Source organism: Platichthys flesus, chromosome 7, assembly GCF_949316205.1.
Source record: "Platichthys flesus chromosome 7, fPlaFle2.1, whole genome shotgun sequence".
NCBI lineage: Eukaryota > Metazoa > Chordata > Actinopteri > Pleuronectiformes > Pleuronectidae > Platichthys > Platichthys flesus.
The window spans coordinates 12,706,121-12,725,557 of NC_084951.1; the positions used below are offsets into that span (position 1 = coordinate 12,706,121).

General features: G+C 40.5%; 1 protein-coding gene across 1 annotated transcript; it reads left to right on the top strand.

Moving 5' to 3' along the window:
* The first annotated feature begins 83 nt into the window (after nucleotides 1-83).
* Nucleotides 84-18,535, top strand: LOC133957416 (N-terminal EF-hand calcium-binding protein 1-like). Its single transcript, XM_062392977.1, has 12 exons — nucleotides 84-370; nucleotides 3,839-3,863; nucleotides 9,718-9,826; nucleotides 11,082-11,107; nucleotides 11,422-11,519; nucleotides 14,341-14,599; nucleotides 14,717-14,796; nucleotides 15,903-15,956; nucleotides 16,373-16,485; nucleotides 16,660-16,737; nucleotides 16,909-17,000; nucleotides 17,347-18,535. The coding sequence occupies exons 1-12, from the start codon at nucleotides 254-256 to the stop codon at nucleotides 17,373-17,375; spliced, it is 1,080 nt and encodes a 359-aa protein (XP_062248961.1). The 5' UTR covers nucleotides 84-253; the 3' UTR covers nucleotides 17,376-18,535.
* The last annotated feature ends 902 nt before the right edge of the window (nucleotides 18,536-19,437 follow it).

The following is a 19,437-nucleotide window of genomic DNA, read 5'->3' on the forward strand; positions in this document are numbered from 1 at the left end:
CACAGGATCTTCTTGTTCCACTGCTGCTGCTCCTGCTGCTCGTGTAGAGGCGGAGCTGTCGGTTGACGTTGGGCATCGAGCAGCAGAGAGAGAGAGAGGGGGGGAAGCAGCATCAGCATCAGGGATCTGTCTCATCCTCACTGGATCACAGCACCAACAGCCTCAACACCAACATCCTCCGTCCACCCTGACAAGGACAACGCTACCCGGGGACACGATCTGACATTTAGGGATCTCATCGAAAGAAGCAACCATGCTGGCGTGCACAGAGATGATCACCATGTGTCTCCAATCTGCAAAGCACGAACGCTTGAGGAGGCAGCAGGAGCTGGACCACAACCAGAACCAAGGCGCCTCTATGTTCCATGATGTAAGTCTGTACTGTTACAGCTTCAGCCGTCACACTGTTGTCTTTTTATTTCCATTGCGCCGCACGGTTTAGAAATGTGGTTCATTTTACGCACGAGTATCCCCACGAGCGTCCTTCATTCTGCTCTTATTCCATGAATGGTTGACCTGGACGCATGATGTACAGTAGCCCTATTATGAAAGAAAGGTGAGTGACTGTCCGTGCGTGAACAACAAAAGACGTGCCCGTCGTCTGACACGCACACGCTTCTGATTCTCTCTTGCATTTTTCTCTCATATGATAATTAGGGTCATGACATTGGTCGTGTGCCCTGGATGATGACACGTGAATAAAACATGAGATGGTGTCCAGTATATTACTAATGAGCAGCCTCCCCTTCATAAACATAAAAAATAGAACGATGTTACAGTTTGAATTATTTAATCAGGATATTGCATAGAGGGTTGGATCAAACACTCAGCTGTATTAACATACAGTACTTCCACATAGCTACTAATGTGTGCATGCAATATTGTATCTAACTATATGTAGGTATATGATGATATTACCCTTCAGGTAGATTAGTGGCCAGCAAAGAGAACGTCAGACTCTCATTCATGAGAAATGCAGCATTGGGCTGGAGAGAACCGATGCTAAATGCATTTAAACCAAATTGCTGCAGTTAGCATCCGTTCTCTCCAGCCCAATGCTGCATTTCTCATGAATGAGATTTAGTCTTTTGTGATCTCACTAAAGCACCATTCCACTATAATCTGTTCTATCTATAATTGTACTCTTCCTGGCAAATAAATAATCCTCATGTGCTCCAATTTCTTCCTGTAAAATTCTGCTTCTTTCCTTCTGACAAATATCAGAACTGCTCACTCATGACTTGATTAAAATATTCTGTGTTTTTCTTTTCCGGCTCTCACCGTTTGTCTCTTCATGAAATTAGATAAAGTCTCTAAGTGGTTTCGCTGCCGTGCGAAGGCTGTTAAAGCTTTTCCGTCCCCGAGAGTCATTTTGCTGCCGATTCTGAGATAATGATCTCCAGAGGCTGACGGGAAGCTGTGTTGTCATTCAGTGCTGTTTGGTGTAGCTGAGATGCTGGACATGTCCTCGCAGTGTGGGAAACTCCTCTGTGCCGTAGTTTCATGGTGATCAGCAGGACCCAGTGTGGCATATTACTGGCCCAGGGGACCGGCTGATATAGGACTTATACAGCCGAGGCCCGAGCAGCACGGCATTTAACTAATATTGCTCTTAGAAGATCTTCATCAGCTCTGTGGGATGAAAGCACCTCCATGGACTTCCCCCGGCCTCTCACTTAGCAGTTCAAAGGAGAAGTGAAGGCCAGTAAATCACCGCTCCTCAGGTTTTCTCCAGGGCGGATGTTTATTCGCTCTCATTTTGTTTCCCACATTTTGTTGAGTGACAGGATGCCCACATCAGCCCTTCTACAGTTTAGAGGAGAATTTACGGCTCAGCTTCCAGGTTCAATCCCGTCCCCTGCGTTCAGAAGCTGTGATCCGTGCTCATCACATCAAGACCACGCTGGATGTTTATTTGTTTTAGACCTTTCACAACAAAATGAATTAGATCTCAGTTAACCTTCTATGCACAACATGTGTTTCGGACCTGATCAATACTTCAGCACCAATCATTTATTATCTCACAGAGATTGTTGAGAACCAAGGGTTAGCAAGGAGCCGCAGACACAGAGATGCCAAAGAAAGGTTTTGAAAAGATGATGAGGTTAAATCTGTTAGACTAAATTGACTTAAGATTAATTTTACATTCATAAGTACCATCATATAAAGCCTTTATCATAGGCTATCCTCACTTACACACTCATTTAAGTACTGATTTCTATTACTTCAGCTGTCTGAGTCATACTTTTGTCACTGACAACACACTATTGTTTTTTTATAGATGTAATTGGTCCTAGTTTAATTACTACTGACTGTTAGCATTTAAGAATTACAGTTAAAAGTCTAATTTTCAACTACTTTCAATTCAATAGCGAATATATCTTTGTGACAACCCTTTGGGACCCAACTATTCAATGACACTTGAGCTGTGTAGTCCATTTATTCTTTTCAAATAAAATTCTCATTAAACTGTTTACACGTCACAGTAATAGTGTCAATGAATTCAGACTTTCACAGTGAGTCTCCTTGACAAAAAAAACTGTTAAAATCTGTGCACTATATATTGAAGCATATATGCCTGATTTGCAAATGCTCCTTTAAGTCTACTCTGAATTAGACCTTATACATCCTTTACAGGTTATTTCAAAATGCCATACCATCTTTTGTGTGGTGTATATTTGTTCAGAGCTATTCTCACTGGAATGGATTTTCTGGGAGTCTCAGATGTCTAGAGTGGATGATGGATGTAAAGCAGAGTGTGTTCAGGTCTTCACACACAGATGTGCTTTAGAGGTGACAGCTGGATGTGAGTGCACCGCTCCACTCATTAATCAACCTGCCACTGGACTCTCACTGTCCACACGTGATTGGTGATGGAGCAGAAATATGAAAAGAATGAGGTGCCACTCTGATCTTACACGCGACACCTCACGCTCCACAAACGGTGACTTCTCACAGGTTCGGTGTTACATTGCGTGGAGGTTGATTAATGCTTTTATTGCTGTGTTCACTGCTTAAAGGTTCACTGTGTAAGATTTAGTTGAAAGGGATCTATTGGCAGAAATGTTATATAAAAATGTGTTTCATCTAAATTGTACAAAATGTAGTTTTACTTCCCAAAGAATGGGCCCTTTATATTAAAATACCTTATATTTACATCGGGAGTAGGTCCTCTCTACGGGGGCCGCCATGTTTTTTACAGTAGCCCTAACTGGACAAACTAAACACCTTTTGAGTTTTTTTTGACAACTCAGGCTACCACAGGTTCCCTTTAATGTTTGGAAGGGGAGGCTAAGTCGAGGGGTATTCAGCTGCAGCATCTAACTTCACCACTAGTAGTCACTAAATTTGACACAGTGAACCTTTAAATGAAAGAACAAGAAAAGCACCGTTGCTTTTGCTCAAAACTGCGTAAAAATATATCTTAAAGGGGCACAATCCTAAGATTCTAAGCTTCTCCTGCTGCACTCAAATGTCATCGTCTCATTTCCTGAGATTTCTCATGTCAGGTCTCCTTCGATCTTGAAATGTGGAAACTGCAGCCCCTCCTAATGTTGTCCTGTGGATAAATAAAAAGAAATGTATGAAAATGAAATGTTTTGGTTAGCTCACACCACTGCTCCAATAAAAAACATTTAATTGGCATGTGTTTTGTATTTGATCTCTTTTATATAACTACACATTTGCAAGCTTTTGCAAGTGCACGAAGACACTGTATTTCATTGTAATTGCTCAAAATCGTATATAGAGTTTATGTTTTTAATTTGTCCAGTTTATTGTGACTTTAGTGCAAATACCCCAGAGCAAAAAATCTAAACATCATCTTCTTTAATTGCAGATATTCCGCCGGGCAGACAAAAATGGTGAGTAAACAAAATGCACAGCTAATTGGGCATTATGCGGCACATTAAGTCTCAGCTGCACACAAAAAAACAAGACACAACAATGAGATGCAGAGTAAAACCAGGCACTTTGATGGCTGTGCTCAGACAGGCGGTCTGTTTCAGCTCTGAGGGGATTGACGTGACCCAGCTGGATCTTATCTTTCTGTTTTGTTGTCATCCCTGAGAAATCCACACAGGAAGGAGTCAAATAACCAAGGTCAGGGGCAGCTGTGTATTTTGGGGGCATTGTGATGTGGCTGGAGTTTGCAGGATGAACTCTCCACGAAATATCACACAAGACATGCATACACAATTTAGCGGTAGAAATAACGTTGCTATTCATTAGATGTGGCCTCAGGTGCTACTTGAAAACACATGTGCACCCGATGTGATTTTTATGCATTCCCCCTGCAAACGTGACACTATTACGTCTGATTAATGTGTTACTGTGTTACATTCAAATCCCCTCTTTACTTCAAAAGACACCCAAGGTCTTCTAGGAAAAACACATGGAGCATCCAGCTCTTAATGAAAAGCAGCCCTGGCAAACAGGGAAATGTTTTTGCTCTCAATTTTGTATTCATGCGCCGCATCTCGATTTAATGGAGTGTTAAATGCGAAAGAGGGAGGTTATTAATGCACGTATAGACTATATGTACTCGACTGCGATAAATTTCTTATGTAGGAGTGGGAATCTGTTACATAAGAACATGTGCTGCAATGTGCAGAGGTTGGTTGGGGTGGCTCACAGCTCGTGTCAAGATATTTAGATATAAAAAAAATCCTGCAGTTGAATTATTGAAGAGACTGTGGGAAGAGATGTGTTTTCTTTTGGGCTGTTGTTACGGAAGTGTGATAGAAGTAAAGGACTTTTCTGTCTCGTCTCAGGTGACGCGTTTTGTGGATAAGCAGTAAAACATAATGACAAAGTTGTGACATTTTAACACACGTTGTGCTTATATTAAATGCATTTTTCATGTGTTCTTCAACCCCGCCGCTTTCATCTTTCCCTCTTTGTGGAAGGAATGCACATGAGGAGAACTCAGTCGTACGTTCAGTGTAGTTATCTTTAATTTGCAGCCGAGCTCTGTTTGCTCCTCGTCCTCTTCACAAACTCACTGAGTCGTGCACCCGTGAGGAGAGGGCCTCCTTCCAATCAGCAGCGAGTGGGCTGCCATGATACGCCTGGAGCGCTGCAGACTTACCACATAATGAGGGCTGCCTACCAACCTAATGTAATGAGGAGTTTTTAATAAAAAAATTGTTTTCATGCAAGAAAAGTAAAGATCAGAACCTTTTTTTTTCTTTTTGACAGCAGCCTCGTGCTGAGATTCATTTCCATATCATTTATGTTGCTGCACATTGAGCACAGAGATGAACACGTGGATTCACGATGTGACAAGATGAAACAGAAAGGTGTGATCAATGGTATCTCATTTTGTCTTAGATGTGTCATTAGGAAAATCCACTCAGAGTCATGATAAGTCAGCAACTTGTCTTTTGAGATAAATGAGCTTTGATGGGAGGGGGGGGGGGGGGGGGGGGCTGCAGTGTTCGATTAGTCACAGAATCGCCCTCAGGGGACAATCAGAATATTATCATGTGAGCTGACCTCTTAACACCAGCAGTGAAGTGAAGAAATGATTTGTCACGCCCGCTGACTCCTTTCGTTTTAAAACCTGAACGTTAAATATCATCATTATGGATTCGTTCTTATTGTATTTAAAAAATAAACAAGCTGCTAATATTTTAACCTATCCTATTTTATTTGTATATCTCATTTTCACAATCACATTTTGCTTCATCTAGGGTTTTACAAGGTGCTGCACCCTCTGCCCTTAACCCCACACGAGTTTGAGGGAAATCTACCAAAATCTCCCTCTTAAAAAAATAAACATGTCGAACCTCAGAGAGAGTCACATGTGAGCGATCCCTCTCCGAGGACAGACAGAATTCCAATAGATGCCATGTTCATCAGAGTTCATCAACACAATAATATTTACAACGTTCATAAGAAAAGCCAAAGTCGAACATAAATGGAGAGCTGTGTCAATGTTTGAAGTATATTCAGGATAAAATGTCTGCCGGCAATGAGCAGTAATGACTATTGTAATGAGGTACTCCCACTAATAGTATATGTGAGTAGGCATTTTGTATGTTTAAGCAATCTGGTTGTAATTTTAAACTACGATCAGCTGCCACCACCATCACGATCCACGATCTGCAGCAATCTACAAGGACTCCTGGGAAGAAGTCGAGTCAGTATCATGCATTGATGAGTCGTTAATGTGATGATAACAAACTGATACAAAGCACGGGGAGGATGTTTTATAAAGGTGGCAAATCAGTGCAAAATGTGCTTTTGCATTAAGCCTCTAGATAGAAGAAGATGACTATCAATGTGAGGTCTCCCCTCCACTAGTCTGTTCACTTGCAGTCTGTTTAATTAATGCTGTATTCAGCGCTGCAGCAGAGAGGAGTGTGGAGCGCAGAAGAATCCTCTCAGGATGCAGAGACGAAGAAAAGAGCTGCAGCTCTGGATGGTCGATCAGTCATCGGGATTCAGATCTCTTTTATCAGTTAAAGCATAAAAAATCTCTTCATTAGTGGTACAGTGTTTGGTCTCTATTTCGAGAAGCTCACGTGGATGTTTTTTAATTTGCTTGTATTTTTGAAACATAATCGACATAGTGTTATTTAGGAAAAATAAACTATCACTCACCCTGGAAAAGCTGAAAATCAAAGAAATTATGAACTGATAGTATAATAGAATAGATAATCAAGGATAGTCCAGCCAATGTGAATGAACCCCACATTGATTTGTTTAAAAAGGTTTGTCTGGTCCTGACAGGCTCAAGTATCCACACTCTAATGCGCAGTACTGTAGGCTTATTTAGTTATGTGACTTTTTTATTGAGGGCCTGTCTGCTTCATTAAAGTTAACTTCACTAAAATAAATAAATAAAATTGTATTTAGTTATTTTAATTCATCATTTTAAGTTGACCGCACCTATTATTTTGTTCCAATGACATGTTTTAGACAACCAGTTTATGTTCTGTCTTTATTTCGAGAAGCTCGTGTTTTAAGTTTGCTTTTATTTTCAAATCAAACATATTAAGAAACTGTAAGAAACGACAAAGTGACTATTAAACCTCTAACTGTGACAAGCTGAAACACAAGAAATGAATAATTGATCATCACAATATAGATATCTAGTTATTTTCCGTCAATCAGTTTTTGCAAATCTAGTCCAAACATTTTTGACACCCAGACTTCGTACAGGAAGTTCAGAACAACACTGATTAATAACTCATAATTTGATTTCAATGTTTACTCTTCAGTCTGCTTTTATCTCTGCGCTGCGCCGCAGGACTTCATGGGTTATTGTTGCTGCTTTTGTTTTAGCAGTTTTAGTTTTTGATTCCCTCAAGGATATATGTTCCTGGAAAGATACGAACTTCACTACAGGGGGACCTTTTCATTTCAAGTCACAGTTCGATCTGCGGTTTTGCTCCGTGTGAAATGAGACAATTAGCTGCCTTGTGTCTGTCGGGAGACACTGATTTATCACCCGTCTGAGCAAATAACAAGATTTTCCCACAGAGGTGTTGAACAGGCAGTTGTTAGTCACGGATCTCGGGATAAATTACAGCAAAACGTGAATGTTTTCTAATAAGATCTGACTGTGTGAGAGCTGAATGCTGAGGACATTAACCAGTTCTTTCCTCACATAATTCTACAACATCAATTTTGTCTTAGAGCAGCAGTAAAGTTGACAAATCACGTTGTATCTTCCCGTTTCTGCATTGTTCACAAGGAGAAAAAGACTTGTAATTGGCATTTAATAAAAACTTTTTTAATCAGCTTTTAAAAATGAAAGAAAATGATTAAAATTTGCTTGAGAAATTAAAAGTGAAATTGATAGTAAAAATGATTGCTGATCCAGGAATCCACTTAATGATCAATGAATAGATTAAAGAACAGACGCTCTGCCCCCATGAGTTTTAGCTAAATTGAGGTAAAGAGTTCACTCTAATTCATTATGAATGCAAACAATGTGTCTACTTGAATCATTATTATTAATTTAATATTTATTCCAAAATATATACTAATCTTAATTTAATTCGTTTTTCTACTTACTCCTAGTTTAATTTTTTTTTAAACATACTTGTTTCATTTAATAATATGTACTTCATTTTTTTTCAAGAGCTCAGCTTCCCAGCATGCTCCGAGGCAACGTATTGTTATCGAACCCGGCCAATGTTTTAGTTTCTTCAGGACGGGGTCGCACTGATTGAATAATATTGAATAACACTTTCTATAATAAACACAATGTTTCTCCTCCAGTGCTTATTTCTGCACATTCTATTTCGATGATGAAATCTGCAACAAATCCTCCCCATGCCGGACAGACCGCTGTCCTCCAGCTTTCGAGACAACCCCTTGTACCACTGCAGCTTCGCTCTCTGAGAAACAGTGGACACTTTCACAATGAGCCATCTGAGCTGTTTGTGCACTGTGACTTGTTTGCAGGATGTCCAAATTGGTGTGAATCTACAACAAGGCAGCTTTGATGGAGAAGGCTGCAGAATGAGTCAGAGGTGCAACAGACCGTGTTTACTCCTACACCATGTGGACAGACAATTCATTTCACACGGTATAGTTGGAGAGAGGAATTATGATTCTGCCTCCTCTAACAGCTTCATAATTCCAGCCGAGGTTTATTTTAGCCAGACCTCGACAAATGCAAAATACTTTAATATTAATTTTTACGTGCAGACTATACCAAATCTCTATACCAAAATTTGAAAGGTTTAAAGGATTCAGTGTGTAAGATTTAGGTGAAAGTGTGGAAGGGGAGGGTGAGGTGAGGGGTATTCAGCTGCAACATTGAACTTCACCACTAGATGTCACTAAACTCTACACACTGAGCCTTTAAACAAATCCTTTGCTGCAAACTGCATCATGTCTGGAGCCGTCCACAGTGTGTTCTTACCAGCTCACGGATGATTTCCTCTTGGCTCAGGCTTCCATCAGCCAGAGCATTGAGGGCTGGCAGGAATCTGAGATCCGAGTCTCCAAAGGTTTCAGTGCTTACAGACCAAAGCTGATGAGATCTCATTATCATCCGAAGTTGCTGTGTTAAAGGGAGCTCAGCTGTGACTGCTCAGCCTTCAGACACTGCATGTTCCCAATTTCATCAGTACGCCGCGAGCGCTGCAACAAACTGTCCCTGACACTGCTTCTCAAAGGAAGACAATGTTCACGTTAATGAAGCCTTTTTCTATTGCTGCCATGGAGGAAATTATAATTGGTTAAAGCTCAAATCATCTGTATGTGGTGGTGCAGGGGTTAGCACTGTCGTCTAACAGCAAGGTTTGCATGTTGTCCCCTTCTGCGTGGGTTTTCTCTGGCTTCCTCCCACAGTCCAAAGACATGCCGATTGGTTTTAGATGGACTGGAGACTTCAGAATGTGGGGGTGAACAGTAGTTTGTCTCTGTTGACCCTGTGATACACAGGGCGACCTGTCCAGGGCGCACCCCGCCTCTCGTCCAATGTCTTCTGGCTCCCCTCACTACCCTGAAAAAGGTGTAAAGATAATGAAAGGGTGTATCACAAATAACTAATCACAAATAAAGAGAAGATTTCATGACAAAGCTGATTGGTGCACTGATACTTTCATTTGCAGCAGTACCTTTGTCTGCATAGGATCCTGAATCCGTACGAGCCTCGTCCCATCGTGTTGAATAATTGATAGACTCTTCATTAAGGTGATAAAAAGGTCTCGGGGTTTGGTGGGGTATCATTTTAACGGGTGTGTCTCCTTTCAGACGACGGGAAGCTGTCCTTGGAGGAGTTCCAGTCTTACTTCACTGATGGTATCCTCACTGACGAGCAGATGCAGGAGCTGTACTACTCCATCGACAGGAAGCAGACAGAGTAAGCTCATCTTCGGTTTGGACGTCGTCCAACTCTGCAGCCATCTGCGGCTCCTCCTGCTCTCCTGCTGCCTGGCTCGGAGACGACAACACTTCACTTCAGTGGAGATTATGTCAATATTGCAGAGAGAGCCTCAATTCTGACATGAAGGACTTTGCAGCACAGTGTTTATACACTGATGAGCAGAATTAGATTTTCAAATATGTCAACATTTGCCTGTGCCATCGGATGACAATTATAATGATAATGAACATTTGGCAGCACAGCATATATGTGTCTCTATACAACAGTGCAGTGAAATGTTGTGATGTCATTCTGCCCATCGCTGATGTAACAACCAATCACAGTGAAGGGCACGATGAGATCACATATCTCTGGCCACTTTATCACTACATTGAATGAACATGCATTGAGATCAAGTAGAGCTTATCTGACCTAATCTGTATCCTTCCACAAAGTATTGTGATAATCTGTCCATTATTTTTTACAGAATCCTGAAAATAGACAAACAAACTAAGGTTGATAAAATTCCTTGGCTGAAGTTCTAAAACTTAGTTATTGGAGCTTTATCTCTGCCCTTTTAATATATCGCTCAACTTAATTTGCACGTTTTCAACTTCAAAAATTGAAGTGCATTAAATCATTAAAATTATATATTAACGCTAAACGTACAAATGAAATTACTGAAAATAAGTATACAATGTCCAGTAAAGTCAACTCAGTATACTTCATCCTACTGTGCTAATGTTTACATCATCACAATATTAAAGTTACCGTGCTGATTTTAAACAGGTACAATGTTTACAGCGCTAATCTAGACTACCTCATTTTATTGTGTTAGCCTGATAGTTAGTACAGCTCAGGACAATGTTTGGTCATACAAATAATAATAAACCAAATAAGAATTTTCTCTCAAAAGTGACAGATGAAAAGTCAGATGATCACCAGAATCATTACACATTTTTTTGTTTTTCTTATTACAATGATAAAAAGTAGAATTATGTTAAATTGGGGATTGTGTTATGAGAAAAGTGTGTTTTAAGCTTTGATATAAAGGGAAGCTACTGACTCAGGCTGCCATATTTCCTCAGTCAGGGAATTCCAGCACTTATTTCAATATCTCTGTCCCTCTTAGTCTTCAAAAAGACAAAACACCCAACCCTGTCTGGAGGAGGCTATGTGTATTTCTGTCATCTTATGTTCTTAACTACAGTAACTCTCTCTCTCCTCTTTCCATTGCCATCCTTCTTCACAGGAACCTGGACATAGACAAACTCTCAGGTAATTATATGTCATTCATGCATCATCTTATTTAGTGTTCAGTCAATATCACGCCAAACTTCACAGTACAAGGTTTCATGGGTTTAACTTTTCCATTGAGCTTCAGCTGCCTGATGATGACCGTAGCTCAAGCCCAAGCATCTCAGTGACTCAGTATTTAAGATGTAATTATGGCGTGGGCCAAACAGCTTTAATTCTATTTGATGCCATTAGTGTCAGTATTGATTCACTTCCCTCTTGTGGGAAAACACCACGGACCAGTGTGCTGGTCACATCAGCCCCGTTGAAGGTGCTTAACGTGTTTTCTCCTCCAGAGTACTTCAGTCCACATCTGGGAGAATATGTCAACGTCCTCTCTGCTCTGGAAAAGCTGAACGTGGCCATTTTGAAGGCCATGGACAAAACTAAAGAGGTGAGCGATTTCTTCTTGGCACTGTGTTGAATTTTTTAATGTCAGGACATTTCAAAAGCGATGACGAGCAGTCTTAAAATCACTTCAACAATTTTCAGAGTCAGTATCTTTCAGGCCTCCGAGCAGGCTTTATTTGTTTTTGCATCATCTGTCAGTTTGAAACTCTCTCAGAGGACCGACTCTAGCTGTCTCTCTCTTCACTGATGAAACATGCAGAGGAATTTAACACGTTACATGGATGATGACATGAACCAAGGAAAACATTGAGCTAAAAATACCTTTCTAAATAGTTTTTATGTAATTTGACCAACTAATCTGATAGATCGTCCAACTAATCGATTAACTGTGTTGAGATATTATCATAACTTTCTGGTCCCTATACAGTAGATGGACATAATTTCAATATTGACCTGAAAATGTCCTGGTATGTTGTGTAACATGTGTTGGAACACATGATTACCATAATATGCACATTCAAGCATAAATCACCTCACATAGGAATAAGACTCCCTCTAGCAATATATAACATGTTTTCACTGCTGTTAACACTTGAGTGTTTTTCCTCTTCACAAGATCACATACATCACAAAGGGTGTGGAAGAATGATTTGCTTTTCACATTAAAACACTATCCAGTATGATTTTTCAAATGTATTAAAGTTCTTAGACCCATGGTTTTAAATATGTTCCTCTTTAAATGTATTTAAAGAGGGAACATTTATTTATGAAAAGGCTCTAGAATTAAATAAAGAAAAAAAACTTGTATTTTCAGTCAATGAGACACAAATTCTCATCGGATGTTCACCCTTAGATTGTGAAACATGCTAATCAGAGTGATTTGAAATGTTTGTTCTGCTTAGCTGAGCAGAACTGTAAACTATGAGATGCTGCAGGGCTTAAAGACATGCAGAGAGCCCTCCTGCTGTTGAAGGGGAAAACAAAGAGTTCAGATCATGAGAGAACTTCCACTAAGACACAATCGATAGCTCAGCTCCGTCTTTATTGGCGCTTACATAACCCTCCATGTTCAGCCAGCTAACAAACATGGGGCGCAGGCTGTGAACAGATACGTGTGTGGACGCAGTCCTATAATGAGCCTGTTTCACTGCAGTGACTTATTTTCACTGCAGTGCACCGAGTGGGTTTTACTGAGAGGAGAGAATAGATCGATCTGATCTGACGTCAGATTACCTCAACAAAACTGCATCACAAACTCATATCTGTTTTCATTTCTCAGCTGCTCTCGTCTCTTCCTCTTTCAATTTATATCCCTCTTTTTAATTCAGACCATAATTTAGTCGGACACATACTTTCCCTCTCTGCATTGTTATCTTCTTTTCTCTGTTCATCCATCTACTTTGACATTATCTCCCTTTTCATTCTTTCTTGTACTTTCCCCTTAGATATATACGGTAGCCCTGAGGGCTGAAAACACAACATTTCACTTCGAGAACATATATTTCAGATTAAGGAAATATGGATAATACTTGTCTTGTCTGTGATTGGACAGAACCCAAGTCCCAGGTGCACACATTTTTTACGTTTTGTAAGAATGGAAGAATGGGTTGAGATCTTTAGAGGAATATGAGGATGCGCCCGCGGTGACTGGCTTCTTAGCTTTTTCCTCTCAACACGCTTTAAATATTTATTTGGTTTGAAATCGACCTTTATTTGTATTTCATTTCTATGTCTAATTGTTATTTCTGTGTTCAATCTTGTTTCAATGGAGGACGAGCAAGTGTTGTGTTGTTCAACTCCTATTGTTACCGTTGGCTACACATGAATCTTGTATTAAACTAAAGACTTTCATGTGATATATTTTTTCGATATGCTTTCCAAATATTATGACATCATGTCCAAGACAGCATGCTTGAGACTCCGAGTTATTTCAATCACAATCCCCCAAAAAATTCAATCGAAAGGTTGTTTTGTTTTCTGAAACTTGATCCTCTGGGCTACCATAGTGTCATCCCTGCCTTCCAACATCTCATACGTAATGGTTTCGGGTTGAGCCTCAGCCTGAGGTTGGATATTTTGTCATCCTGATATCAGCCTTAATTGTCCAATTCAAACATATTAGTCCAGGTTTTCCACTGACTCTGGTTTATTAAGCCTTCGTAATGTCTTAAATGGATCTTCTCCGTGGTTTGGTGCCCTGATATAAACAGAAAATATCCTCTGTGTTGCCACAGCTGCTCTGTCTCTGGAAAGGGGGGAATTGAGAAAAGGACTGAGTTACATCACTCGTGTATTAGTGTCTGGTCTCTGCTGCTGAGAAAACAAGACACTTAGAACCAAGGATTCCTTTACGCTCAATGGTCATTTTTCAAACTTCTCCTTTTCATTTTCTCCCCAACCAATGTGAACCAATGTCAAGAAAAACTGTGAATTTATTTGCACCATAGGAAGCTGGTGAGGATCATAGGCTCCATTGTCCACAGCTACTGAGATGGCAGAGCTGTGTTTATGTGGAGTGAAAAAAACACACACAAGCTGTTACACTGAAGCAGAGAAAGGTCCTTGAAAACCAGGACCAGGCATCAATACATTATTATAAAAGCTCTTTCCAGCTATCTGACTACATCATTATCACCTTTTGTTTTTTGCATCCACTAACTGTGACATGCAATCACCATGCATGTTTGGACTGTTTAAATGGGGAAGGTGGTAATACTTTTATTTCAACTCTGCTCCTTTCGTCAAATTACTGCAATTAAAAATAATAATCCTACAAATAGAAGCCAGAAAGATTTCTAGGACCTAATAGAAGAATTTTGTATGTACTTCTTGGTCAGTCATTTTCCTTCATTGATCCTCTACAGGAGTATCAGGGCTCATCAGTGCTGGGTCAGTTTGTGACGCGCTTCCTCCTGAGGGAGACCACCACCCAGCTACAGTCCCTGCAGTCGTCCCTGGACTGTGCGATGGAGGCTGTTCATGACCAAGGCTGCACAGGGAAGAGGACACTGAAGACGCCCCAGGACCTGCCCATCCAGAGGGTGGCCAAGCGCCCGGGCCGCCGCATCCAAAAGAACATGTGTCTCTCTCCTACTGACCCCTACTCTGGCATGCTCACCACAGGTACACAGCAAGGTTACACGGAAATGAAGATACTGGAAAAGTAAAGTGCAAACGTTTGAAAAGACACTGGAGCCCTCCTGTTTTTGTTGTTGGCTCATATCTTGTTTCTGGGTTCAGGGGTCAGTGTGGAGCCGGACAACCACTGGGGCTCCCAGATCAACCAGCTGGAGGAACTCATAGACAAACTGGAGTGTGAGGTTTGTACGAAATCTAGTTTGTTTGAGTGGAAATGGCAGCCAGAAGGTTTCGCTCATGAGGCAGAATTGCTCTTTGCAAAGATCAGGTTTAACTACAGAGGCTCAGCTGTCACAGGCGGAAATGTCAAGCAGACTGTAGGAGCTTTACTCTGTTTGTGCAGATGTACAGTGCTTGCTCTGTTGTCAGAGCTACCATGTTGTCAGAGAGAGAGGATTTAACGATGGCCAAGACGTCTCATACGAGCAGATTACCAGAAAACGTGATTGTAAACATAAAGCCACACAACGGAAACACAACCACAACAGAAGTGATCAACTATGGGCATGGAGATACATTGTGTTTTTGAATGAGAATTCGTTTGTGAAAATGAGGAGAAAATAGCCACCACGTTAAATGTGATGCTTGTCTATTTGTGGTGATACGGTACAGGTGCCTTCCCCCTTTTGGGCCGGTCCATGCACCAATACCTCAATACCACAAATAGACAAGCATCAAGCAACGACTTTGTTACTGGGTTTTAACAATCGATGACTCACTTGACCACAGTACGTAACATGGTGCCGCTGTGGAGGCTTTTGTAGTTGTATTGTGACTTTTGCGTTTTTCCTGTTTATGCGACGTATCGGACAACGTATGATTTACAGAAAGCGCAAATCTGCATTGCTCTACACTCAAAGAAGAGGTTTCAGCGAACAATGCCTGTTATTAAATGTAATGAGTAACATATGCATGCAGATACTGATGCATCAGTCTGGGATCTTGAAGCATTTCGCCCACACGTTTGAAGAATGACATATAGGTGTTGCTGTTGAGATTAAACCCAGTTGGAACTTTAATAAAATCCATCTGATATTACAGAAGAGGCTTTTTCCAAGGTTACATATCAACAAACCAGCTAATGCACTAATAATTGCCATTTCTTATCGTGGCCGTGTAGAGAGGAATGAGCAGCACAGTCTGAGTGAGGGTGATCACTTCCTTTGTGAGAGCTAATGCCTTGCGGCAGACTGTAACCAGAGGCCATTCTGCGCCTCTGCTGGATTCACTTCACTTCTCTTTCTTGTTCTGCTCATGTCTGACTGAAATATTTATGCCCCGTTTTCAGAGTCCACATCTTGAGCCTCTCAAAGAGGACACGTTAGCAGGGACGTACAATTCGGTGAGTCACCTAAATAAAAATTCATCAGTGTGTATTTGTCAATTAAATGTTTTAATGCATTATATGTGAATTTTTAACGATTTTATATCTGCAATTGACATTATAACCTCCACCAGTGAGGTTATTTTTTCAATCCTGTTTGTTTGTAAGCATGATTGCACAAAAACAACTAAATTGATTTCATCTAAATTTGCTGGAAGGATTTGTTGTGAGTCAGGGAAGAATCCGTTGAATTTTGGTGCGGAGTCGGATCAGGTCCAATAATAAATAATGTTCACTTTCTTTAACATATAGCGAGAGATCAGGCCCATTTAGGGACCTGATATCTCAGGGGACTATTGGGCCCTGGCAGAGGTGCACGCTCTGCCGAGTTTGACAAGGTACCCAGTAATTGTGTTTCTCTCTCTCTGCTGTAGAACATTCTTCTGGTTCAGAGGCAAATGTCTGTGAAGGAGAGCGACGTGGAGCAGGTTCAGCAGGCTCTCAAAATCTACACAGGCGCCACCAACAGCCAGCTAAACAACCTGCAGTACGTCCCTTTATGTGCCTCGGTGCCTTTGTTTGTCCCCGGGAGCTCTCTTTGATTTTCAAGCAGCCACTTCCAATAGTTTCAATTTTCCCAAACATGCACCATGACCCTTCCTTCCCTCCCCCTCTCTCTCTCTTACTCTCTCTCTCTCTCCCTCTGTGTTTTTATTTTCAGCGTTTCAGTCCAGAACCTGCCAGACAGATCATGCTTCATCATGTATGAATTTTGGCAGGATCGTCTCTCCTGGATGAGGTAGGATCACACGGGGTCTCGTGGCGTATTAAACCAAGAAAAACAGATTCTGAGAATATCAGTGCATGAACCAAACGGTCCCACTGAGCCCGCAGGTTCTCTTTGACACATTATTTTCCTTGCTTGGGGGCAAACAGCAGTCTCACGCTTTCCATCCCTGTTTCCACTCAGCTACCTGCAGTCGTCCATCAGCAAGACTTTCCAGCGCTGCATTATCGACTCACTGGAGGATCCGGAGATGATCTCCACCATGCTCCTCCCAGGTAGAGATCAGACCTTTAAACCTTTTAACAGTCATCTCTAACTGAACTCTTTCATACACAAAAACTCCACAGTAATTTCAGTGGAATTGTGTCAATAGATTATAGAATACCAGGGCCCGTGTAAAAATTAATTTTATTGCATATACCTCAACATCCGACTTACATAATATTTATACCATGCAATACCTACCTTTACCGCTGTGCAAATCTGTGTAACACGGTGTAACACCTTCCCCTTTGTCATCTGGGATTATCATTCCCATGGAATATATAAACGAATTGTGATTGATATGTCTCTAGAAAATAACATAAAAAAAATGACATACATTTTCTTTCATGTTCACAGCCTCTTGGTGGATTATGAACAACAACTGACAGAGCGGAGCAGCTGTTATTCAACATCATTAAAGCAATTGAATTTTTTCTTTTTGGTCCTCGATATCTACTTTTACCTTGTGTCATGACCAGGATTGTTTTTGCAAAGCCATGCTCTGAGGTAAAAGTGTGAAACCAACGAAAACCTTGGATTAGAAAGAGGAGGCACTGCAATATTTTCATTCAGTGACCAGGGTCTCTTCCCAGTGTTTTTTCCCCTCTGTATTTGCACATTTCTTGCTCCCGATAAAATAGACACACAAGAAATTAAAAAAGATCAAAAATATTTGCATGCTTTCGTATTCCTCGGTGATGATTTATTTCTCCTATGTGCATCTTAGAGTAGATATAACGTCAATGAAACAATAATAGAAACATGTGAAGAACAACTGATCTGTCCATCCTTCACTATCCGTCACTCATTCTTCAGTACAAACAAAAACAGATGTAGTGGCAGGGTTCACCTGCAGCCTCCCTCATTCTCTCTGTGGCTATGTGCTTTGTTGTCCTCTTCAAAGCTCCGCTGCCAGGTGTCCGTTAGTTGGAACCAAGTGAATAAATGAGTAGTAGTAACTTGTATCATCCGTGTGACACTTTTGCACTTTAGAAAAAAGAAGAAACATGGACCTTATTGTGACAAACAGATGTTTATTGTAGATTGTCTATTGAAAATGTAGAATCAACTGTTTTATTAAGCTAAGAGTTGGACTGGAGTGTAGCCAGAAAATAATTAACCAAATAACTGCGCAGTTCTCCTGTAACGTTACTCTATACATAAAACTCAAAAAGCCATTATTTTACATTAGCAGAGTGTAATCAGAAGAGTTAAACCGCACACCGTACACACACATAGAGGTTTATATTTTGAGTACAGAAAAGAAGCAGAAACTGTTTAATGTGTAGCGATATAAGATGTAATTTGAGTAAAGATCGTGTACAGTAGATAACAAAAGCTATGAGATGTCAGTAACTGTTGTAGAACACTGGTAAATGTACAGTATGATAGTTTATGAAGCCTGATAAAGAGATGAATGGTTGTGTTCATCCTTTGTTTCTTTTCTTTTATGAATAATATACAGTGGTTATTTGGATGTTATGATTGTTTTCTGGCATGAAATAAAGTTCATGACACATTGATGACATGGAAATATGCAGTACATGTTGTCTCCTTGAGTCAAATGCTTGTGAAGTGTGTAAATTACGGTGAAAGCAGAGTGAAGTGGCCCATATATCGACAAGTAAATTAAGTATTGTGTTTGTGTTTTCAGGGTTATAGGTTCATTTCAGCAGCAGGAGTAAATAATAACTTCTCATTTGAGTCCCAGCTTTTTATACTGCTGCAAAATACCAGATTTAAATTGTATCAGAATCCAATGTCAAACAGCAGAAGAACAATTATAGAAATTATTTTCTTCTACTTCACTGAATAGTACTGACAGACATAAAGTACCTTATAGAAGCTCATGATATTAGCTGCTGGAACCTCTGGGAAACAGCTTTTGAAAAAGAAAATGGAGCGATTTCAAACCCACCTTGTGGTGAATGTGGAGCAATTATAGCTGCTCTCCCCTCTTCAAAGCCAGTCGGTGCTTCCTCCTCAGACACACAACATGAAACAGCTCTTTCAAGGAAACTTTATTGTCAAAGTTTCAACTGCAGCAGCAGCTGACAGCTCATAATCACAAACAATATTTGGTCATAATGTATAAACATCAGGGTGCATATGATTTCCCAGCATCTTAAACTGTCGATCTATTATCTTTAATGTTCATCCGGATACATCCGGTCGCCAGCACTCCACAGGGCCAACATACAGATAAATATCCATTCACACCTCCATTTAAGTAAAGTCAAAGTAACAATTTAAAGTTCACTTAAAAGAAGGCCTGTAATACCTGAAGCCTCTCATGGAAATAGATTCTCAGACCCTAATCCTTCCCTGCTGCTGTTGACAGAATGATTTCTCTAGGGACAGATATTTGTTCCAATGTGAATGTCTATATATAAAACATCAAATTGGGTCCTGCATAAAAAAAAAGTTAGCATCAATACAATATGTTGA

Bases quoted from the DNA above. Each gene is read 5' to 3' on its own strand.
- LOC133957416 (XM_062392977.1), top strand. From the start codon at position 254: ATGCTGGCGTGCACAGAGATGATCACCATGTGTCTCCAATCTGCAAAG. The intron at 11,520-14,340 runs GTGAGCGATTTC...GATCCTCTACAG, and splicing joins CCATGGACAAAACTAAAGAG to GAGTATCAGGGCTCATCAGT. The intron at 14,600-14,716 runs GTACACAGCAAG...TTCTGGGTTCAG, and splicing joins CTCTGGCATGCTCACCACAG to GGGTCAGTGTGGAGCCGGAC.